The sequence below is a fragment of the Carettochelys insculpta genome, chromosome 3 (assembly GCF_033958435.1).
Source record: "Carettochelys insculpta isolate YL-2023 chromosome 3, ASM3395843v1, whole genome shotgun sequence".
Taxonomy (NCBI): Eukaryota; Metazoa; Chordata; order Testudines; family Carettochelyidae; genus Carettochelys; species Carettochelys insculpta.
The window spans coordinates 42,992,619-43,017,296 of record NC_134139.1 but is presented as its reverse complement, the minus strand read 5'-3'; the positions used below and the strand labels follow the sequence as shown (position 1 = coordinate 43,017,296).

At 44.3% G+C, this 24,678-nt stretch overlaps 1 protein-coding gene across 1 annotated transcript in view; it reads right to left on the bottom strand.

Moving 5' to 3' along the window:
- Positions 1-24,678, bottom strand: part of YIPF4 (Yip1 domain family member 4) — a 35,246-nt gene that overhangs the window by 8,965 nt on the left and 1,603 nt on the right. Inside the window, exons 2-3 of the mRNA XM_074989696.1 lie at positions 4,795-4,966; positions 1,255-1,426 (exon numbers count right to left, since the gene is read on the bottom strand). Coding sequence (XP_074845797.1) covers positions 1,255-1,426; positions 4,795-4,966 — 344 coding nt within the window. The remainder of the gene's footprint in view (positions 1-1,254; positions 1,427-4,794; positions 4,967-24,678) is intronic.

The window sequence follows — 24,678 nt, the reverse complement described above, 5'->3', positions numbered from 1 at the left end:
GCTATGTCTACACTAGCTCAAAACCTCGAAATGGCCACGCAAATGACCATTTTGAAGTTTACTTATGAAGCACTGAAATACATATTCAGCACCTCATTAGAATGCCGGCAGCCGCGGCACTTCAAAATTGACGCGGCTCGCAGCCACGCGGCTCATCCAGATGGGGCTCCTTTTTGAAAGGAACCCACCAACTTCGAAATCTCCTTATTCCTATCTGCTAATAGGAATAAGGGGATTTCAAAATTGGTGGGATCTTTTTGAAAAGGAGCCCTGTCTGGATGAGCTGCGCGGCTGCAAGCTGTGTCGATTTTGAAGTGCACCGGCTGCTGGCATTCTAATGAGGGGCTGAATATGTATTTCAGCGCTTCATTAGTAAACTTCGAAATGGTCCTTTGCATGGCCATTTCAAAGTTTTGGGCTAGTGTAGACACAGCCTAGAAAAGATAGCTTTACTAAGGATATTTACAAGAGTATGTGCATGAGTAAGGGGGTACTGGTAGATCTTCTAACGGTTTCCTGTCCCCAAACCTTTTAGTGAAGCACATAGGAAAACCAGCTGTCTTTTCTACTCTGCAATGCAGAATGCTGTGAATAGCTGGGACTGAAATATGAAGAGGTTAACAGTACAATCAATGTAAATTGTACTTGAGAACAAAACTAAAGATGGAAAAGATTTCAAAAGAATATGGTCATGCAGAAAAGCATGGAGCAGACACTCTAATGATTGTGTATCACCTATGGAAATTTAAGTGACATTCACTTTTATCACTGATTCCTAAAAGTACTTCAGTTTCAGGCACAATTTACATTTTATTTAATGTAGATGACCCAGCGTTGTAAAGGTGACATCTTTTGCTTTAGCATCTAATGAAATATGCGTATTATGTAGGTGTTTTTTGTTTTTAAGTCATTACAGTTAGTATACAACATCTGATAGACTGCATGTCATTACAAGCCTCCAGACATCTCACCCTTCCTTCAGTTGCATTTCAGAGACAAAACCTCACATTTTAATTTTAATAAAACTACATCTCTAAGTTTAAGAAACATTGAGCATAGTATTTAAAGTTTAATATGCAGAAGGACGAACCCATGAAATAAATATATTTGGAACTAGATGTTTGATTCTTCTCGTTATGCTCCCAACATGGGGAGAAGAATCTTTCTATTGGTCTATAAATATGACTGGGGGGGGTAGTATTCAAGCCCAATATTAAGTTTAAAGCTCTCTTTAGATAAAAGGTTTATACCTACCTTGAACTGTCCATATAATGAAATCATAGAGAAGAAGAGAACAATTGCCAGAGGGCCCCAAAAATCAGGGTTGTCTCTCACTACCTGTCTATTAAACCCAAGAGATGGCATAGGCATCAACACACATCTAATTTTGTAGTAAATATCTTTCAGGTCAATGTCCAGTTCCTCCCTGAAATTATAAAACAAAAGCTTTACTGCATATTTTGGTATGGAAACAGTTTGTGTAAGGAGAATAATACATCTCTCAAACCAGGTTAATTAAGCAATGATAATCTGTCGTTTATTATCAGCATGCTTACAGATGCAGTGGACACAAAGTGGAACACTTCCAAGATAAACCACTGTGCAGCATAAAATGAAATCTCAGCCTCATAGTGAGATAAAAACACAATTATTACTCTTTAAATATTTCTTCAAGAAACACTTGCTAAATTTCTAACAATTTTATTCAACAATGATGCAATTTTATCATTAAATATATTGAAATAAATACATTCGTCCCTCGGGATATGCGAGGGTTGCCTTTCATGCAACCCTTGTGTATCCTGAATTTGGGGTAAGTTGGGTGGGGGGGGGGTGTAGGCTTGGGCGGTGGGTTGGGGCCGAGGAGTTAAGCGTCAGTGGGTTAGAGCTGCAGGGGGGAGGCGGGAGGGTTGAGTTGAGTCGGGGTGGATGCTGGAGCAGAGTCCACGGGGGTGGTGGGCAGGGGGCTGGAACCCAAGCCCTTTGTGCTGTGCCGAGGGTTGGAGTCCAAGCCCCATGCAGGGCTGTAGTGTGCTGGGGGCTGGGAGCCCTGTGTGCAAGGTTGGGGCTGAGCTGGGGCTGCGGGGGGGCAGGGGCTGATCTGGAGTGGGCAAGGGGGTTTTAGTGCCCCCAATCTGCCTGCAGCAGCAGAGGGCCAGGCGGGTTAAAAGAAAGGGCTGTTAGCCTGCCTAGCTGCCCAGAGTTGCAGGAAGCTGGGGAGATTGACAGTCATGTGTCTTCAAGTTGCGTGAAACTCGCATTAAAGCGAGTTTTGCACAACCTGAAGACGTGTAAAGCGGGGGTTTACTATACTGCAGTTGGGAACACAAGAGAAGGAAAAAAATGCTCTGCAGTATCAATTAAGGTAAAGCTTCCATCCTTCCAACATCTATGCCCATGTAAGCCATATCATTTGTCATGTTTTACTGTCATGATATTTTAATAGATTATATTCATGGAAATGTGCACCCACATAAATACATTACTTTTATTTGCAATGCAACTTAAAAGTAAAACATGCTCCCAAACAGAGAACAAAAGTATAGCATTTATTAATCCTCAAAGGCTATGTCTACACTAGAAGCATCTGTCAACAGAAGTTACTGTCGACAGAACCTCTGTCAATAGATTGTATCTAGGCACAACTTGCTCTGTTGACAGAGAACTGCCAGGTGGCACTGCCCTCTGGTGCCAGAAAGTGGAATGGCAGCTCTGAAAAGAGGGCTACCGGGCAACCAACATCCTCTCTCAAAGGACAGAAGTGTCCACACTGCACTTCTGTCGACAGTACTCTGTCAACAGATTGTTATGCCTCACATATTTGAGGGGTAACACTTGCAAGGCAAATGCAGAGTTCTGTTGAGACTCTGTTGACAGAATGCTTTAAATATGTAGACACTCCCCAAGTTATGTCAACAAAAGCCCCTTCTGTCAAGAAACCTCACTAGTGTAGACCCAGCCAAAGTGTTTAAAAAACATACCAACAAGCTGAGGTTGATGGTCTTTTATTTAAAGGAAAGGTGTCAGTTGCCTCAACTGGGTCATTTCAACCAGGCCAGTTTATGCCAATAGTTCAACTGTCTGGTTTCCAGCAAGAGTAAAAACAATTACTACTGGATGATCAAAACAGTAAAAGCTATTCTATCAGCAGATCTTGCTACTCACTAACCTCCCACCCCTGCTTCAAGACCACAAAGTAGACTTAAAACCCACGGTGTCCAACACACTAGTCACTAGCCACGTGTGGCTACTTGGCTGCTTGAGTGTAGCTAGTTGGCTTGAAAAATAAAAATATTTTCAGAATAAAGTGGCTAGTTCGCTACAGCACTAGCACTACAGTGGCTACTGCTTCAGAAGTGATTAGACATCACAGCTTAAACGATCAAGGATGGCCAGTGGTGAGCTGCCCTCTGCAGAACTCTCCACAGATATAGATCTGGCAGAGTTTAGCTCTGCTCCCCACTCAACCATGGCATAAGGGAATGGAGGAGGTATTCTGTGGGCAGAGTGCAGACATGACAAGGAGGGGTGAAGCAAAGCAGAATTCTGCTCTATGTGATCCTATCTTGGTGTGAGGTCACTGAGGAGAAGACCACTGTGTACGTTAGGACTGCCCCTCTGCAGTTGGAACTAGGTGACTCTGAAGCACGGAGACTTCTTACAGCTTCCTCTTTGAGAACAAATCTGACAGTTCAGAATCAGGACCACTGTATTAGAAAGCACTAATCTGGGTTCAATTCCCAGATCTGCCACTGGCTTGCTGAGTGACCTTGGACATATCTCTCACCGTGGCATGCCTCATCTTTCACCGCTATTCAATGAGGATTAGGATACTGGCCCCCCAATTTATAAAGCACTTTGAATTCTACAGATGAAAATCACTACAGAATGGCTGTGATTAGAATATATTATTGCCTGATTTATGTCCCAGGGTGCTTAGTTACAATTTACTCTGGAAAGGACAGGGACTTTGTTTTATAGGCTTCCATCAGAAAGCTGGACCATGAGTTAAGTCCAATGAAAACAGCAAGCAGCTACATTGTCTTTCCATAAAGGGGATATGCTTTTCTGATTCTACTGAACTCATTTTTGTATGTGCAAGTTCTAGGACAGTTTATCTCCTTCTGTTCCAGCAAGGTTTTTTTACTGAACTTTGCCCCCACATTTTTAGCACCTTCCACAGAATGTCACTTACATCAGCCGGAGCAGACGGCATTATAGCACTGATACAGACATTGCACAAGTATAATTTTTTTAGGCCCAGGACAAACTTGTAACACAGGCTTCCTTCGACACACATACAACTTGCAGCCTGGACTGGGCCTTCAGGCCCCAGTAAAGTGTACCCTTTCTCTCCCACATGTGGGGCCCTGGACATAGGGCAACATAAGCTGCCTTATGTCTCCCTAACCCTGTATTGTACACAAAGCTAAGATTTGATTTTTATCAATCATTAAAAGAACAAAAGTTTAAAAAAAGCAATGAGACAACACTCTTTTGTTGTACTGTATATAAGCCAAGGCCAGTTACTATTAAGTTTCACCTCATCCTTTCCATCCTCCCCTACGGCAAGACAAGCAACATTGGTTTTAGCTTCTTCCTCCCGACAATACAAAAATAAAACCTGAATGAAGATAATAATGTACAATGTTACAAATATAGTAACAGGCTTAAAGATACACCATTTTTCACTGTGGAATCCTAATCAGAACAAAAAGACTAGCAGCTCACCAACAAACAAAAAAATCTTAACCAGAAAATAAACAGCGATATTAAAGAGCAATTTTGACGTACAGGAGTGGCTTGTTATCTTCTGGGTCATCATCTTCTACTTCCAGAAGCCAGCCATATCCCCTCTGTCTCAAGAACGCTGTTGCTGTAGATTCTTTCAAGAACTCGCCTCCTCCTCCCCCTCCTCCTCCAAGATTTAGTGTAACATCTGGAGATGCTATAGAGCCACTAAGATCTGGTAGCAAAAAGAAGAGGAAGACATAAGTTTATAACTCCACAAAAGCCAGTTTGAACTGTGTTTTCTACATTCCAAAAGGTCTACTCTCTAGATGTTAGTACAGAGAAATATTCAAAGTCATAGAATAAATCTGGACAACACAAGAGCTACATTATTTGAAAGTGATAAAATATTTTATTTAGTCAAATTGTAGACAAAGCTATATCAATTATTGCTCTAGAGCCTAACTGTCCAACTTCTATCTGAAAGTTAACCCCTTCATTTAGATATCTAACTGTAGACATTATGAAAACAAAAAGCAGTCAAGTAGCACTTTAAAGACTAGCAAAATAATTTACTGGGTGAGCTTTTGTGGGACAGACCCACTTCTTCAGACCATAGCCATACCAGAACAGACTCAATATTTAAGGCACAGAGAATCAAAAACAGTAATCAAGGAGGACAAATAAAAAAAACAAAATGATCAAGGTGAGCAAATGAGAGAGTGGAGTTGCACCCCTCCACTCTCTCATTTGCTCACCTTGATCATTTTGTTTTTTTTATTTGTCCTCCTTGATTACTGTTTTTGATTCTCTGTGCCTTAAATATTGAGTCTGTTCTGGTATGGCTATGGTCTGAAGAAGTGGGTCTGTCCCACGAAAGCTCACCTAATAAATTATTTTGCTAGTCTTTAAAGTGCTACTTGACTGCTTTTTGTTTGGATAGTATGTCGACTAGCACAGCTCCCTCTCTTTTACTAGTCACCATGTAGACTGTACATGGTTTGACAGACTGTACCTACAAGGTTACATGTTAGGAACCATATACACAGAGCCCTGAGCAGATACAAAATTTGTATCTGCACCCATATCTGCAAAAATGAGCCACAGATATTGAGACTGACACATGCAGATACAGATACCTTCAGATATAAAGCAGGCATCTGCAAATTTGCAGGGTTCTAGATACAAAATTTGTATCAGCATCTGCTTCCATATCCACAAAAATGAGCCACATTGACATCTGCAGACGAGGATACCCACAGGTATAAAGCTGAATATACACGTATATACATGGATTTGCAAGACTCCACATACACAAAGTGATAACATCCTTGTCATTAATATTATTATGTGATGTACATATGTATGTGTGCTTGGCAATATGTTCTTAGAAGGTGTTTTGCAACTGTAAGCCCAGCTTGTCTTACACAAAGGAATGTTGTTTCACCTGCCTTCTTGTATTTCCGAAGACAAAGTACGCCTACATGTATAGGACAGAGTCCTACCATTAAAAAAAGTGGGGAATGAGGAGAAACCACACAATGAACATAATAGGGAATGGAGCATACTCCACCACAAAGCCTTCCTGGCTCTGGCATCACAGAAGACAGATTTTGAAAAGACAAGCAGAAACAGAATACCACTTTGGCATCCACCACCAGGTGGGCAAAAGGTCCTAGGAGCCCCTGAAATCTGAAAGGAGGATCTTTCAACCAAAGAAGCTGAAGTCTTTGGGACGTGACTATAGATGAGAAACCTGTTTAGACATATATAACTTGAAATTGTTTTAGTCACTAAAAGTGCGATGTTTGTTTCAATCCTAACTTTTCGTATCTCCTTCTCTTACTTGAAAACACTTACACCTATATTGTTAATAAACCTACCCTTGTTAAATTACAAAACCACCTCAGTGTTGTGTATTAACAAGCTAGTGCATTGGTGTCCAAGACAAATTCACCCAGTCACCACAGCCCCCTGCCTCACCCCACCCCACTCCACCCCACCAGGTGCCACCCGCAATCCCCCCCGAGCCAGGCACCATCCCTAGACAGGCACAAAACCCCTCCCCCTGGCCGCAAGATTACTTACTGCACCTGGAGCCACCCCAGGGCTTGAGCACATGCTGCCACAGCTGGACCCACCCCAGGGCTGAAGCCCCACTGCGGCTGGAGCTGCCGCTGTGCAAGCCATCCCATGGCTGGAGCCCAGAGGAGCTGCCTCTGCCATGCACTGGTACCACCATCCTGTGCTGGGGTGCATGCATGGAGCAGCCAGATGGGTGCCCCACATGTGCAGCTCTCCTGAGCCATAATTGCCACATGTGGCGAACGTGGAGTATATTGGACACCACAGGGCTAATGTACGCTGTCTCTTTGAAGGCAGCCAACTTAACTTCCCTAAGGGTGCAGTCAGATGGTCTAGATTGGGGTGGAAAACCACATTCTGCGAGCCACATCTGGATCCCCAGATCTTTTAATGCAGCTCTCAAGCTCCTGCTGGGGAGCAGGGTCTAGGACTTGCCCCACTCCATGTGTATAGTGGCTCTGTGCATCTTCTGGAAGCAGCAGCATGCCTCTCCTCTACCTCATATGCTTAGGAGCAGCCAACGGGCCCCACACACTGCTCCCATTCCAAACACTGGCGCTGCAGCTCCCACTGGCTGCGGGAGCAACACTTGCAAACAGGGCAGTGCACTGAGCTGCCTGGCCACATCTCTGCATATGCCACTGCTTCCAACAGATGCTTGAGGTAAGTACTAACCAGAGCCTGCACGCCCTGACCTCCTTCCACATCCCAACTCCATGACCGAGACCTGATCCCCACCACCCTTTAACTGTTTGATCTGAGGCTGTAGCACCCTCCTACATCCCAAACCCATCATCTCTGGCCCCACTCTAGAACCAGATCCCCCACCTGCTCTCACACCTCAACCACCAATGTTATGAACATTCATGGTCTGCCATACAATTTCCATACCAAAATGAGGCCCTGAAGCCAAAAAATTTGCTTGCTCCTGGTCTAGATGCTGAAGAAAGACATCCCTAGGTAACCTGCGAACTAGGGTTCACTTACTTTCACCTGCAAGGCAAGGTGTGGACTAGCAGATCCTTGAAGCCTGCCAGCAAAGCAGACAAGCTAGTGTGCTTATAGGAAGCTGACATACAGCTTAGCAGCAGCAAAGCTCTGAGATGGAGAAGTAATACTGTGTTACAGTTCTGGGTGACCAAGAAAGAAATCACACGTACCTAAGTGGGACTTTTATTCTTAGATTTCAGCAAACTCCCCTAACTCGAGAGCAGCAGCTTGAGCAGTAGAGAAGCGCAAGTGCAAACACAGCCCCTTATTTGGTGTAATTTTCGAAAAAGAAGAGGGGAGAGGGATTTCAAAGTTTACTTCTAACTGGAAGACATCCCTGGACTGGTACCTGGCCTTAGAGGTTGCCCTCATTCATCACCGGCAATTTTGAAAGTGACAGATTGTTAGAAAAACATACAGATATGCTTTAGGGCTTATTTTGGGGACATTCCATAGCCTGTAGTACCATACACCAAACTAGAATACTAGATCATCACACTGGTCCCTTTTGACCTTTGAACTGCTTGCAATTTTACTCTGTTACCTCAAGTGAGCTTGTATTGCATACAGATGTTCAGCTCCTACAGGATATCATTATCTACAAAGGTTTTTCATGGAGGGGTGCTTAGCATTATGAACACACTTGCCCTCAAAACCAACATTTGTACAGTGTAAGAAGCAGTCACTTGCTTAACATTTCTGGCAGACCGGTAATATTTTGGATCCTGTCTTAGGGTAGGCAGACTTAAGGTCAAATCATATTAGTAGGACTACAGTAGACCCCCCCGAGTTCCACGAAGGTTGCATTCCTGGGCAACCTCGCATAACTCAAATTTTGTGCAAATCAGGAAGAGCCAGGAACCAGGCAGCAGCCTGGCTACCAGCTTCCCCACACTTGCGAGACCTGGGAAACAGACTAGTGCTGGTGTGCTGTTCAGTTTCCAGGCTCCCAGAGAGGTGGGGAGCCTGAAAACCGATTCTTGGCTGCCACCCCTGACAGGAGCCACAAAACTGACCAGTGCAGCAGCTGGTCAGTTTCCCACTTCTCTGAGGGCAAGGAGCTGGTGCCTGGCAGCCCGGAACCTGCTCCCCGCCACTCAAAGTCACGTTAACTGAGATACATGCAAGTTGAGTGTGTGCATCTTGGTGTTCTATTGTACTTTATATCAGTGAAGAGCTGCAACTCTGAATAGTTCATTGTGAGTTAAGGCCATGGGTTCATTAGGGAAGTCATAGAAGTCATGGATTCCATGACTTTCTGGGACCCTCATGATTTCTGCAGTGGCCAGTGCAGCTGGCCCAGGGGCAATCTGAGCAGCTTAGGCAACTTTTGAGACAGGCACACCTGTCACCACTGGGAAATCTCTGTCTCTACCCTCCTCCAGCAGGAGTTTAGGTGGGGAAGAGGACTCAAGAATACGGAGCAGGAGGGGGCAACGGCACTTACCCTCGGGGGCTCCTTAGAGGCAGCAGAATGCCCCCCCCCAGCTCCTATGTCAACAATTGGCAACCTTTGGCTCTTGGCCTATCAAGGTAATCCACTAGCAGGGCACAAGACATTTTGCCAACACTGAACCTCCACAGGCATGGCCCCTGCAGTTCATCTGTTCCTAGATAATGGAAGCTGTGGGAAGTGGCACAGGTTGCTGTCCTCAGCAGAGCAGCAGCCAAATAACTCTTTGTGCTGCTTCCTTCCAGCTGCAGACACTGGCCTGCAGCTCCAACTGGCCACAGTTCCCAGCCAATGGGAGCCATGGAGCTGGCACTTGAGGCAGAGACAGTATGTGAAGCCATTTGGGCACACTACTGCTAATAGCTAAGGGAGGGAAATGCTGCCACATCTGAAGAGCTCTGAGAAGCCAGGCAGGGAACCTGGCAGCCCTGCTGTGCCAAAAAGATCCCGGACTACTCCTTCCTCCCTGATGAAAGCTCATGGCACCTCAAGGGCCACCCTCCAAGGTTTAGTCAGAGACATATATGACAGACCCTCCACCCCCAGTGCTTTATGAAAATTGAGTTATGAATATAAATATGCATAACTCAGAGATTCTTTGGAAAAAATATCCCTTATAACCTATCATCTTAATGTTTAGTCTGCTGTAACTGTATATCCTATTTTTGTGCATGTATCCTCTTTGTACGTGAAATCAGAAATATGGAGTGTACGTCTGTTTATAGTTTTAAAGGCGCTAATGACAGCCATTACTGGTGTTCCTTATACACGCCCACTGACTGCATAATGAGCTCAACAACTCGTAAACAGTCTTGTTTGTCTTGTAAGTCTAAAAGGTGGTTGGTGTTAGACAAGTGACTACTTGGTGCTGAAAGCCATTTTAATCCAGTGTGTTCCCACTGTTGGGGGTGGGGGGGAGGTGGTAGAACTAAGGTTTCCCACCTTACTCAGGAGTCTAGTTAAGCCATGGTTTCCCAAACAGGGGGTGTGGGGGTGTGAAGAAATTCCAGGGAGGCATGAAGTGACCCGGCCCTCCCATCTTTCCTCCGACCTGAAGCAAGAGCCAGCCTTTGCTTCCAGCTCTCAGTCCCTACCATTTTATGTGGGGGACCTGGCACAGCCGCTATAAAAAGCAGGCAGCCAGCAAAGACCATGTGGAGCTAGTTGCCTCCTGCAAAGATGGCAGGGATGTGGATGGGGTAAGAGTGGGGAGCTGGTGGTGCCTAGCTTTGTGGGATGAAAGGGGCTTGGGTGGGCAAGCTCACAGGTGCCAGCTCGTGGGAATCATCGTGCTTGGGCAGCTGGCCCTGGTATCGCAGAGTTCAGGAAGCTTGGGCTGGCGGCTGGCCCCAGCATCATAGGGGCACAGGCAGGCAGACAGGTGACTGGCCCCAGCAGTATAGGGCTTGGGCAGCTTGGGCTGGCAGGCAGGTGGCTGCCCCTAGCAGCATGGGGCTCGGGATAGCAGGTGGGCAGCTAGCCCTGGCAGCATGGGGCTTGGGTAGGCAGCTTGCCCGCAGCAGGGGCAGGTGGTTGGTGGGCAGGCAGCTGGCTCCGGCAGTCCAGGGCTCAGACAGACGGCCCAGGCAGCTGGCAGGGGGTGGGAGGCTGGCCATGGTGGCGTGGGGCTCAGGCCAGTGGCTCTGGCAGCTCAGGTCTCAGGCAGGCAGGCGGCTGTTGCGGTCAACTCTGGTGGCTGACATGGGGCGCAGGGAGCCGGCCAGCTGGGGCTGCGCCAGGCACCAGCAAGGGGCCAAGAAAAGCTATGTGCTTATTTTTAATTTTAAATAACATTTTATATCAAAGTTTGTTTTAAAAATTACAAATTGAATTTTTTTGTTAAAAGTGGAGTTCAGGATGGCAAAGAAGAGGTGCACGGACGTGAGCGTTTCTCAAAAATCAAAAAGGGGGATGTGATGCCGAAAAGCTTAGGAACCACTGATTTAAGCAATGGGAAGCTACCAATTTTGTCTTTAGCTTTTCCTGGAAATTGCCTGACACACCCTAAGAAGAAACAAGGAACTATGAAAAGCTGTTGACCCAAACCAAAGAACTGCTCTGAAGTTTTTACCTGATATGAGAAGGGCTCTTTAGGATAAGAATCTATGTCACAAATCTCTTCAGGAAGTTACAACGAGCTTTATATTTTCCTTTTATTTTAATTGGGTAATTCCTTTTGGTCTGTTTTTATTATAAACCACCTAAATTCTACTGTTTTTGCTTAATAAAAACTAGGTTTATTGTAAGTCCAATGTAAGTAATTACCAGCTGGGGAGGGCTACTGCAGTGCAGATCCCCCTTCAATTGATCAAGGGGGCCTACCTAACGAGCCCTCTCTGTACAAATCTTTTGCACACAGAGAGAGAGAGATTTATTTGGGTGTTTTAATCTCTTTTGTTGGTTTCATGGCTACGGTACCCTAGAACTGTAGCATCCCAGTGCTGAAGTAAATCAGTTCCTGCATTGCTCTGTGGCAGGGGGGCAGTTACCCCAAATCTGTGCTTTGGCTAGGGGAGACCAGATGATCTGGCCCAGAAAGACAAGATGATGGAGAGCCCCAGAAAGCAAGAAGGCAGGTGTCAGTGGCATGATCAGCATACTGGAGAGCATTCCCAGGCGTCTTTTGTGACCTTACCCCATCACACTATAGTACAAATCAGACAGGTTACAGACTAGGAATTTTTGTTTAACGCCTATGATCTATCCATTCTTATTAAAGATACCTATAACTAAAACCTAGCCTTAACCAGGAATCCTACACACCTGATTGTGTAGTCCCACTGAACAATGTTTATTACATATGTTAGAAAAAACACGGAGCCACAGAGAATTCAAAACCACCAGTCTGCCTCTAAGAAGTACTGCAAGCTACTGGTCATGGTATGCTGCTACAGAACCTTTCAAAAAAAATGCGTTCATGGTAATTGTTAAAAGGTTCCTGATGTCAGAGAGGCAGAGCATCTTGTGCAAGTGACACTGAGCTCTTTTGCAGTCAATATGAAAGCTAGCTTTCTGGACAGAATCTTCTTTCTCCATCATGAAGCAGCAATACAAAGGATGGGAGCACAATGTGGCTGTTGTATCCTATGTCCACTTAGAGATGATCTCCTCCAAGAGAAATAAGTCAGGGACATGAAGATAGACAAAAGGAGTGGAAAAAGAGCATTATCTTTACACCAGACAGCAATTTTTGCCAGTGACAACACATCTACATTGGGAATGTAAGCAATTTATCTGTATAGGGTTGACTCCCTAAGTGAAATCAATGGTGTAGACACGATCCAGGTATTGAAACCCCTCATGCTATTTTACTTTGTTTAAACTTCTATTTCTTTGTCATGTAAATCGTGATACACACAAAACATACAAGGCTTTTTGCAATCCTACAGGGTCTTTGAGAATGGACCATTGGTCTGACACAATATGGCCCCTAAGCTCAATATCTTCCGATGGTGGCCAATACCAGGTGAAGAGGGAATGAACAGTAATCATCAAGTGATATATCCCATTTTCTAGCCCCAACATCTAGAATGCTTAGGGACAACCAGAGCATGGGCTTGTGTTCCTGGCCATCTTGGCTAATAGCCTTTGATGCACCTATATGCCATTAATCCACCTAGTTCTTTTTTGAACCCAATTATATCTTTAATTTTCACAACATTTCCTGGAAAGGAATTCCTCAGCTAGAACTTCCTTTTTTTTTTCTTTTAAACCCGATGCCTATGTTAAAGGCATTGCTGCAGTAACCTTCTCCACACTATTCATGATTTTATAGACTTCTGTTACAACTAGAGCCCTTCAAAAATTCACAGATCTGCTTTGTACCTGCAGACCACTTCTACTGCTAGCAGCACAGAGGTAGATAATTTTGTTATCTGTGCAGGGCTCTGATAGTCAGGATGGGCAGGTAGCTGTGAAGAATCACAGTGCAGGTCACCTACCTGCCTTGGGTGGGGGACCTGGAGGCAGGAACAAGGGATAGTAACTGCTTGAACCCCATGTCCAGAGAAGATGGAAGGCCTGCCATAGGCTTCCCCAACCTGGCTCCGGATGGATCAGATGTACATTCATGTTTGTGCAGGACTCTACTCATTAACTCCGGCATCACCTCTCACACTTTTTAAAGCTGAATGTTCCAAGTCTTTTTAGTCTCTCCTCAGATAAAGACTGTTCCACAACCTTTATGAGTTTTGTTGCCCTTATCTGAATCTTTTCAATTTGTAATGTTTCCTGAGTTGGGGCAAGCAAAACTACACAAACATTTTAGAGTTTGAGCATAAGAACATAAGAATGGCCATACTGGGTCAGACCAAAGGTCCATCCAGCCCAGCCTCCCATCTGCCGACGGTGGCCAATGCCAGGTGCCCCAGAGAAGGAGAACAGAAGACAATGATCAAGTGATTTATCTCCTGCCATCCATCTCCTGCCTTTGTTCTGAAGGCTAGGGCACCATACTTTACCCTGGCTAATAGCCATTTATGGACCTAACCTGCAAAAATTTATCAAGCTCTTTTTTAAACCCTAATAGAGTCCTGGCCTTCACAGCCTCCTCGGGCAAGGAGTTCCACAGGTTGACTGTGCGCTGTGTGAAGAAAATTTTCCTTTTATTAGTTTTGAACCTACTACCCATCAATTTCATTTGGTGTCCCCTAGTTCTTGTATTATGGGAAAAGGTAAATAATTTTTCTATATTCACTTTCTCCACACCATTCATGATTTTATATACCTTTATCATATCACCCCTCAATCGCCTCTTTTCCAAACTGAAAAGTCCCAGTCTCTCTAGCCTCTCCCCATATGGGACCCGTTCCAAGCCCCTAATCATCTTAGCCGCCCTTTTCTGAACCTTTTCTAATGCCAATATATCTTTTTTGAGGTGAGGAGACCACATCTGCACACAGTACTCAAGATGTGGGCGTACCATAGTTTTATATAGGGGAAGTATGATATCTTTTGTCTTATTATCGATCCCTTTTTTAATAATTCCTAACATCCTATTTGCCTTACTAACTGCCGCTGCACACTGCGTGGATGTCTTCAGAGAACTATCCACTATAACTCCAAGATCCCTTTCCTGATCTGTCGTAGCTAAATTTGACCCCATCATGTAGTACGTGTAATTAGGGTTATTTTTTCCAACATGCATTACCTTACACTTACCCACATTAAATTTCATTTGCCATTTTGCTGCCCAATCACTCAGTTTGCTGAGATCTTTTTGTAGTTCTTCACAATCCCTTTTGCTTTTGACTGTCCTGAACAACTTGGTGTCATCTGCAAACTTTGCCACCTCACTGCTTACCTCATTTTCTAGATCATTGATGAACAAGTTGAACAGGATCGGTCCCAGGACTGACCCCTGGGGAACACCACTAGTTACCCTCCTCCATTGTGAAAATTTACCATTTATTCCCACCCTTTGTTTTCTGTCTTTTAACCAATTCCCGATCCATGAAAGGACCTTTCCTCCTATCCCATGAGCACCTAATTTACATAAAAGCTTTTGGTGTGGGACCGTGTCAAAGGCTTTCTGGAAATCTAGGTATATTATGTCCACTGGGTGCCCCTTGTCCGCCTGTTGATTAACCTCTTCAGAGAATTCTAACAGATTAGTTAGACACGACTTCCCTGTGCAGAAACCATGCTGACTTTTGCCCAACAATTCGTGCTCTTCTATGCGCCTTGCAATTTTATTCTTTACTAGTGTTTCTACTAATTTGCCTGGTACTGATGTTAAACTTATCGGTCTATAATTGCCAGGGTCTCCTCTAGAGCCTTTTTTAAATATTGGCGTTATATTGGCCGTCTTCCAGTCATTTGGTACCAAAGTGGATTTAAATGATAGGTTACAAACCACTGTTAATAACTTCGCAATTTCACATTTGAATTCTTTCAGAACCCTTGGGTGAATGCCGTCTGGTCCTGGAGACTTGCTACTATTCAGCTTATCAATTAACTCCAGAACCTCCTCTAATGTCACTTCAATCTGAGTGAGTTCCTCAGATTTGTCACCTAAAAAGGCTGGCTCAGATTTAGGAACCTCTGTAACATCCTCAGCCGTGAAGACTGAAGCAAAGAAATCATTTAATCGCTCCGCAATGGCACTGTCTTCCTTGATCGCTCCTTTTATATCTTTATCGTCCAAGGGCCCCACTGCTTTTTTAGCGGGCTTCCTGCTTCTAATGTATTTAAAAAACATTTTACTATCGTTTTTTGAATTTTTGGCTAGCTGTTCCTCAAACTCTTTTTTGGCTTTTCTTACTACATTATGACACTTGATTTGGGAGTGTTTATGTTCCTTTCTATTTTCCTCACTAGGATTTGACTTCCACTTTTTAAAAGCTGCCCTTTTCTCTCTCACTGCCTTTTTAACATGGCTGTTTAGCCATGGTGGTTCTTTGTTAGGTCTCTTACTGTGTTTTTTTATTTGGGGTATACATTTAAGTTGGGCCTCTAGTATGGTGTCTTTAAACAGTTTCCATGCAGCTTCCAGGGATTTTAGTTTAATTACTCTACCTTTTAGTTTCTGTTTAACTAGCTTCCTCATTTTAGTGTAATTCCCCTTTTTGAAATTAAATGCCAGAGTGTTTGACCGCTGCGGTGTTCTTCCCAACACAGGAATATTAAAAGTTATTATATTGTAGTCACTATTTCCAAGCGGTCCAGTAACAGTTACCTCTTGGACCAGATCCTGCGTTCCAGTCAAGACTAGATCGAGAATTGACTCTCCCCTTGTGGGTTCCTGTACTAGCTGCTCCAAGAAGCAGTCATTTAAGGCATCAAGAAATTTAATCTCTGAATCCCGTCCTGAGGTGACATGCACCCAATCAATATGGGGATAATTGAAATCTCCTATTATTACTGTGTTTTTTATTTTGCTAGCCTCTCTAATCTCCCTTAACATTTCAGCATCACTATCACTGTCCTGGTTAGGTGGTCGGTAATATATTCCTAATGCCATATTCATATTAGAGGAATGAATTGTTATCCATAATGATTCTATGGGACATTTTGATTCCTTTAGGATTTTTACTTCATTTGATTCTATATTATCCTTCACATATAGTACCACTCCGCCACCCGCACGACCTGTTCTGTCTTTCCGATATAATTTATATCCCGATATGATAGTGTCCCACTGATTGTCCTCATTCCACCATGTTTCTGAGATGCCTATTATGTCAACTTCCTCCTTTGATATGAGGTACTCCAGTTCACCCATCTTATTAGACAGACTCCTAGCATTAGTGTAAAAGCACGTTAAAAAACTATCACTATTTATATGTCCGCCTTTCGCAGACGCGTTGGATTTTTTTATATGCGATTGTTTCGCATCTGATCTTGCCCATATATTATTTCCCATGTTCCCTATCTGACTAGCTTCTAGGGAATCCCTATCTATGGAGCCTCGTGTAAGAGAAGTCTCCGTCCGATCCAGGTGCTCCCCCGCACCAATCGGCTTTCCCCCACCACTTAGTTTAAAAACTGCTCTACGACCTTTTTAATGTTTAATGCCAGCAGTCTGGATCCACCTTGATTTAGGTGGAGCCCATCATTCCTGTATAGGCTCCCCCTACCCCAAAAGTGTCCCCAGTTCCTAATAAATCTAAACCCCTCTTCCCTACACCATCGTCTCATCCACGCATTGAGACTCTGAAGTTCTGCCTGTCTATCTGGCCCTGCGCGTGGAACTGGAAGCATTTCAGAGAATGCCACCATAGATGTTCTGGATTTCAGTCTCTTTCCTAGTAACCTAAATTTGGCCTCCAGAACATCTCTTCTACCCTTCCCTATGTCATTGGTACCAACATGTACCACGACGACCGACTCCTCCCCAGCACTGCCCATAAGTCTGTCTAGATGCCTCGAGAGATCCGCAACCTTCGCACCAGGCAGGCAAGTCACCATACGGTTCTCCCGGTCATCACAAACCCAACTATCTATATTTCTAATGATCGAATCCCCCACTACTAAAACCTGCTTCTTCCTAACAGCTGGTGCTCCCTCCCCCGGAGAAGTATCCTCGGCACGAGAGGATACAATAGCACCCTCTGGAAGGAGGGTCCCAACTATGGGATGGTTTCCCTCTCCTCCCATTGACTGCTCTCCTTCCCTGAGCCTTTCATCCTCCATAACAGCATCAGGACTGTCAGACTGGAGGTGGGACAGCCCTACTATGTCCCGGAAAGTCTCATCAACAAACACCTCTGCCTTCCTTAGCTCCGCCAGTTCAGCCACCCTGGCCTCCAAAGCACGCACTCGGTCTCTGAGGGCCAGGAGCTCCTTGCATCGCGCGCACACATACGCCACCCACCCACAGGGTAGGTAGTCATACATGCTGCACTCGACACAATAAACAGGATAGCCCCCACTCTGCTGCTGGGCTTCTGCCTCCATTTCCTACTCTAATTATATATGAGGGTTAATTAAATGTTTCAGATAGAGGTTGTTATAAAGGATTTAAAGTTTAAGGGCAATAGAAGTCACTGGCTCCCTCCAAGCTCCCCCACTAAACTCCCCTCTCAAAACTCCCTCCTGTTAGCACGCACCCTGTTCGCGAGCACCCCGGTCGCAAAGCTCCCTGGTCGCTTACTAGCGGGGTTTACACCTTTAAGTGCTCAGCCTCCCTGATAGCTCCTCCCTCTGCCTACAGCTCAGCCAATCAGCACCCGGTGTTTCGATTCAAACCTAATCAAGACTCACAGCTTCCAACTGCCTGCCTGAGCACACGGCCTTTCACACAAACACTCAGCTCAGCACTCCAAACTCCAAACAAACAAACACACACAAGCCCAAACCCCCAAATATAAGCAGCCACTTACCCCAAGGTGCTTTAGTTTGCTCCTTCCTTCTCCTCCTCCAGGAGAGCCTCTCAAAACTCCCTCCTGTTAGCACGCACCCTGTTCGCGAGCACCCAGTCGCAAAGCATACCATAGATTTATATTATATATACACTCATCCCTCGTTAAATGAGTACTTCACTTGTGAGTACTCGCTTAAAAGAGGGACACATACTTACCTTTGTTCATTAGACGAGTGAACTCCCCCACCCGCTAATACCCCCGCCGGCCCCACAGCCCCAACCTACTGCAGCCAGCCCCCCCGCTGGTCCCACGGCCCCAACCTGCCACAGCCTCTCTCTTCCTCCCCACACACCCCGCCAGCCCCACAGCTCCAACACATTGTAGCCTGACCCCCCCGCCAGCCTCAGGCCCAAACCGCCACAGCCTGACTGCCAGCCCGCACACCCAATCTGCAGCAGCCTGAACACCCCTGCCTGTCCCACAGACCCAACCCACCACAGCCTTAACACCCCCTGTCCGCTTCAGGGACTCAACCCACCACCAGATTTTAACCCTCCCTCCCGCTCATGGGCCCAAACTGCCCCCAGCCTTTAACCCTCCCCAATCCCCCCCCAACCCAAGGTTCACTTACCTTTAAATAGGAGCGCTACATGCTGCCACTCCCTCACCGAGTTAGGAGCACTAGGAACCAGAGACTTTTTACATGTATTTTAGTGGTAATTTAGTGTCCCTCTTTGAGTTTTCACCTATGAGCAGAAAGTTGGAAACCAAATGTGCTCACATAGCAAGTGATGAGCGTATACTGTTTATATATTATACATTCAGTGTCTTATCTATCACTTTCCTAACAATTTCCAGTATTGTTGTGGGTTTGTTTATTTTGGGGGGGGGGGGGGTGGAGAAGGGGACTACCACATTTATGGACCTGATATTTTCAGGGAACTATCCACCCTGACTCCATGTTAATAGCTAAAGTAGACCTATCAATCACTTTGGCTGTTTCTACACTACAAAAATAACTTTGAACTTGCCTACTTCAAACTCCAACTTTGAAGCTGAGCATTTACACATATCCTACTTGGAAGTTAAACTTCAATGTAGGACACTACTCCATTCCTGGGAATGGACTAAGGATTTCAAAGTTGGGCTCACTACCTCAAAGTCAGGGAAAATGTGTGTAGACTCTCTGCTGGCTATTTCGAAGTAGTACCTAACTTCGAAGTTAGTTCCTAGTGGAGACACAGCTTTTGTGTATACAACTGGGATGTCTTCCAATGTGAATTACTTGGCATTTATCCACTCTGCATTCCGTCTGCCATTTGTTTCCCCAATCATCCAGTTTTGAGAGACCCTTTTGTAAATATCTGCAGTCTACTTCAGACTTAACTACCTTGAGTACTTTCCAACTTTGCCACCTTACTGTCTTACCCCTTTCTCCCAAATCATTTATGACTATGTCAAACAGTACTGGCCCCAGTACAGAACCTTAGGGGACACCATTATTTACTGCTGACCAATCTGAAAAAAATCATCATTTATTCCTGTTCTTTGTTTCCTGTCTTTTAATGAGCTACTGATCCAGGAAGGGACCTTTCCTCTTATCCCACAACTTCTTACTTTGCTTAAAGAGCCTTTGGAGAGGACCCTTGTCCATTTTTAAAAAATTTGAAGTCCAAGTACACTATGTGCACTGTGACTCTTGTTCATTTTTATTAATTCCCCTCAAAAAATTCTAATAGACAGGATTGATCAATCCTCACTATACAAAAAGCTGTGCTGTTTTTTCCCTCAAAAGTTGTGTTCATCTATATATTTGATACTTTCATTATTTAGTATAGTTTCAATCAGTTTGCCTGATATGGCAATTATGCTTACAGGCTTGTAATTGCCAAAATTGCCCTGGAGCTTTTTTTTTTTTTTTTTTTAAAAAGATTGGTGTCAGATTAGCTATCCTTCAGTCCTCCAGTACAGAAGCTGATTTAAATGACAGATATTGCAGTTAATAGTTCAGAAATTTCGTTCACAACTCTCGTGTGGGTACCACCTGACCCCATGGATTATTACTGCCTGATTTATCAGTTTTTTCCAAACCAGCCTCCATCGACACCTCAACCTGGGACAGTCCCTCAGATATGTCACCTAAAAAAATATGATTGGGGAGAGATCTCAGACAGATGCAAAAAACTTAACTTAGCTACTGATGAGGGAAGTCTGTATCAAAAAATTTATATAATTCTTCACACTATGAAAATTCTGCATATTTTATTTGTCAAAATAATAATCATGCTAGTTTTAATTATTTTCGTAATTTATTTTAACATACCTATCAGTAAATATGTCTGACACTTGAAATAAAGATTCAGGAAATGAGTTTGTCAGAGATTGCTTACTAGACACATTAATACAGAACTTTAATAAGTTAAATCACAATACAGAAAAAACCCTCACAAAAACAAACATTTTCTGAACACATACAGGCAGAGCTGCAATTAGTCTCTCAACAGAGTTTACAACATAAATGTTCCTGGATTAAGGTAATACAGAACCCAGGAAAAAAAGAGGTCCTTTGCATTCACTGGACAAACATACTTGAAATACTTCAGAAAAATTTTAGGTTAGTATAAATTATACATTTCTGACTAGAGACATCAAAACAATAGCAATATAAATCAGAGAAGATTTATATGTGAAATGATACATTGGGGAGATGCACATTCTAGGCAGGACATACATATCAAAATCACAGGCTTACATTGGAGGTTTTATGCTCAAGACAAACTTAGACCTTTCATAAAATCAGTTTTAAAAAATATCAAATTTATCGATAAATTAAAAAAAATACTTCCCTAGAATGGTACAAAACAATGCATTTTAGAATTAAATTTCTGCTCAGATTGCCCAATTTAAACCAAAATTCTTAAATTAGAAAGAAAAACACTTCATATGTTTACAGTAAAGCATAATTTTTCTACAGAAATGATCAGTGGGCCACGACATTAGAGGATGGTACCCTTCGCAGAAGGTTGAAAAGAACGTAAGCACACTCACCATGGTGTCCACCTCAAAAATCAGACTACAGTAAACTCTCTCATACCCAGCAGCCCTGGGACCACGAGGTTGCTGGATAGTCCAATATGCTGGATATGCAGTAGGTTCCAATATGCTCGGCCGGTGGGGAGTGGGGGCGTGTGCACCGCACCACATGGGGAGCCATTCTGGGCTGCTCACACTTCGGCGCTCTGGGCGGCTTGTACATCAGTGTGCTGCCAGCCACTTTGAGTGGGGCAGGTAGCTGCCACTCTGGGCAGCTCACACGTGGCTGCACCACGTAAGGGACCGCTCTGGGTAGCTTGTGCATCAAGTTGCTCTGAGCAGGGCACATAGCTGCTCTGAGCGGCATGTGTGTCACTGTGCCGCAAGCCACTCTGGGCGATTCCCGCATGGCCACATCACACGGGGTGCCACTCCGGGCGCCTTGTGCATTGCTGCGCTTCGAGCCACTCTGGAGAGCTCGCACACGGCCACACCATGCGGGGTGCCGCTCTGGGTGGGAGACTTTGGGCAGGAAAGCAGAAAAGCCGCTGGCCACACACACAGGACAGAATCTCAGCTAACTGAGAAATCCAATTGTTTGAATACCTGTTAAAACAGAGTTTACTGTAAAAAATACCAAAACGTTCCTAGAGGAGAAAGGGTTTCATGCCATGAAGAAGCATTCACTCAAGACATGCAGAAACTGCACACAGGCAGAAAGAATCAATACAATGAGATCTAATAACAGAAATCAAGAAATACAGCAACAATACTTAATGTCCCCAGCTGATTCCCAGATGCCCTAGATTAGAAGGGCAATAAAGCACAGGATACAGCACAGCAGTGAAGTACACAAGACATTAGCTGCACAGAGTTGAGCAGGAGTAATCACCCTGCAGTCCACCTCACCTCCCCAGACATGGACTTGGTGGTAAGGCTGAACCTGACTCAGTGCAGAGACTGGCCCCACCCCATTCCAGCCTAAGAAATACTATGGAATCCTGCCCCTTTGCACTGGGTGCAGTTCAATAACAAGAGAGAGAGAGCTTCACATGCACACTGAGGCATCCCCACTGAACAGGTGTGCTCACTTGGAGCCACTGCTTAGGATGGGCACATGCCATGACCCTTCTCATGGCTTCCTTTCACCATACCATCAGTATCAATTATTCCACTGGGACAACAAAACAGCTGAAATCATGTTAAACTCAAAGCCTACTGAGGACTGCACAAATGAAAAATGATAGCACATTTTCTTTGGTGGCCCTGAAAGCTGTCTGAAAGTTGTAATTATTTATTATTATAGGTTATGTTTTAGATATATTTTATAATATTTTTCAGGTCTTGTTTGAACATATACAATTATTTTAATTGAAAATTTAATACTTAATACAAATTTTATTTTTTATAATTTTATTAATAGTTTATAAAATTTGATGTGTAAAGTTATTTTCTCATAATTATTTTTAATTTAATATAAATTTAAGGTACTTTTTAATTTTTACATGATATGTAACTTGTTTTGTTGAAATAAAAACAAGCATAGAAAGTGGTTAATCAAATAGAACAGGCTTTTGTGAAAATTTGAAATTTTTTTAAGTTTGAGATTTTGTATAAGCACAATTATTTTTGTGATTGCAAAAAAAGGACATGTTTATTCATATAAAATTATTACATTTTGTCATTTTATTTGGGAATAAATAATATTAACTAACATTTTTTACTATTCAGCACTGAGAAGAAAATACAACAGTAGCATATGAATAAAATATAATACTGTGAAATATTTAAATTAAAACCTACAGTACTTTAGTCCCAAGTATTCATTCCAGAGAGCTGACACCACTTTTGTGATACCAGTTTTTCAGTATTTGCTATAGCACAAAAAGCTACAGAAAAGATACATCTAGCGGCGAGAGAAGAAAGAGATAGAAAGGACTGATGATAAAAGCAAACTAGGAAGAAAAGCCAAAATTCCTCTAAGAAAAAAGGGACAGAGAGTTTTGCAGTGAACATGCAAAGCCAGGGTTCAGGATGCCTGGTGTGTTTTATGGCTAGCTCTGCACTCTCTGTGCTGCCAGTTCCTTCATTTCTAAAAATTAGGATAACCTACCATACAGGAAAGTCATGAGTTACCAACATGAATGAATGAATGGGCTTTAAGGTTTGTGGCTGGCAGGAACAGCAGCAAAAGTTAATTTAAAGAAGTGGTATCCGTGGGGAATGGAGCCGTGCAGATTCAGAGAATGAAGATTTGGGCTGAGAGAAACTGATCACCACAAGCTTACTGATAGAACACTCCTGATGATACGTCGCTAAGGGTGTACTCAAGTCGGAACATTCCCATGGTACATGGTTTGCTTTGCCAATCATCGTGACTAGGTTAGAATGATGCTTTGGTTGATTTTATGCATTTCCCTCTCACCTTTGTATGGGGTGGCTACATCACAGTGAAAACCCTCCCCTACCCCAAAGCCAGCCTCTCTCCCCATATGGAGGTTAGAGATTTCCCTTTTCCCCATCCCCTTTCAGTGGGCCAGAGAAGACGTCACAATCCAACACTTTTTCCATGCATACAGGAAGCAAGGAGAAAGGAAAGGGGCACTGGTTGGGACTAGGTGGTCCCCAGTAGGAGAAGGGGAGAGAAATCAGGTTAAAATCTCACAACTTCTGTGACTATTGTCCAAAGTCTGGAAAGGAGATTTCCTTTCAGTTCCACAGAAGGAGAAACACTGCTCTCCCTTTCCCATCTCAAATTCCCTCCCCTCCAGTTTACACTGCACTCCCCCTCCCATTTCTTTGCCCTTCCTTCTCACACACTCTGGGGTTTACACTACAGTCCCCCATTGCGCTGGGTTCTCCCCTCTTTCAGGCTCTTTGGGGCTTGTATTCCACCCCACTGCAGCCTCATGGCAACATCCCCGACCCCATGAGACGTAAACTGCTACTCATCACAGCGCAACCTTCACTGCACCGTCACCCATTGCAGTACAGCCCCCAATGTGCCCATGCCAGGCTCTTTGAGGCTGCACCACCCCCCTCCACACACTAACCCCCAGGCCCTCAGTGCACTAGGGATGCAATACAAGCCCCATGAGGCTTGCACTGCACCCCCCTATATCCCCTCCCCATATTACTCTGCCTTGCATTTCTCAGCCACCCCTTGCTCTGCATACGGCAGCTCCCTACCCTCCACTCCCCCAGGCAGGCACTCCCTCTGCCTTGGCCCACATGGGTTTCTTTGCACCCCTCTTGCATATTACTCTACCTCACACTCCTTGGCTGCCCCTTGCTCTGCTCCCCACGGGTTCCTTCCTACCTCCATTGTTTCCGCCAATGTAGGTTTCACCATCCCTTAGAGCAGTCACACACACCCTTCTCTAGCATTCACAAGAGCGGCAGGGTCGGACAAACACCAATCCCAGCTCCTTGGCTGCCTGGGGTTTTAATACACATGCACCAGGCATAGAGAGCCCAAAGAGGTGGGACTGGTGCTTGTCCTTCCTCCTGCTGCTCGTGCATGCCAAAGGAGGATTTGTGACTGGGTGACCGACTGACACACACAGAAAAAAAAAATCTGAC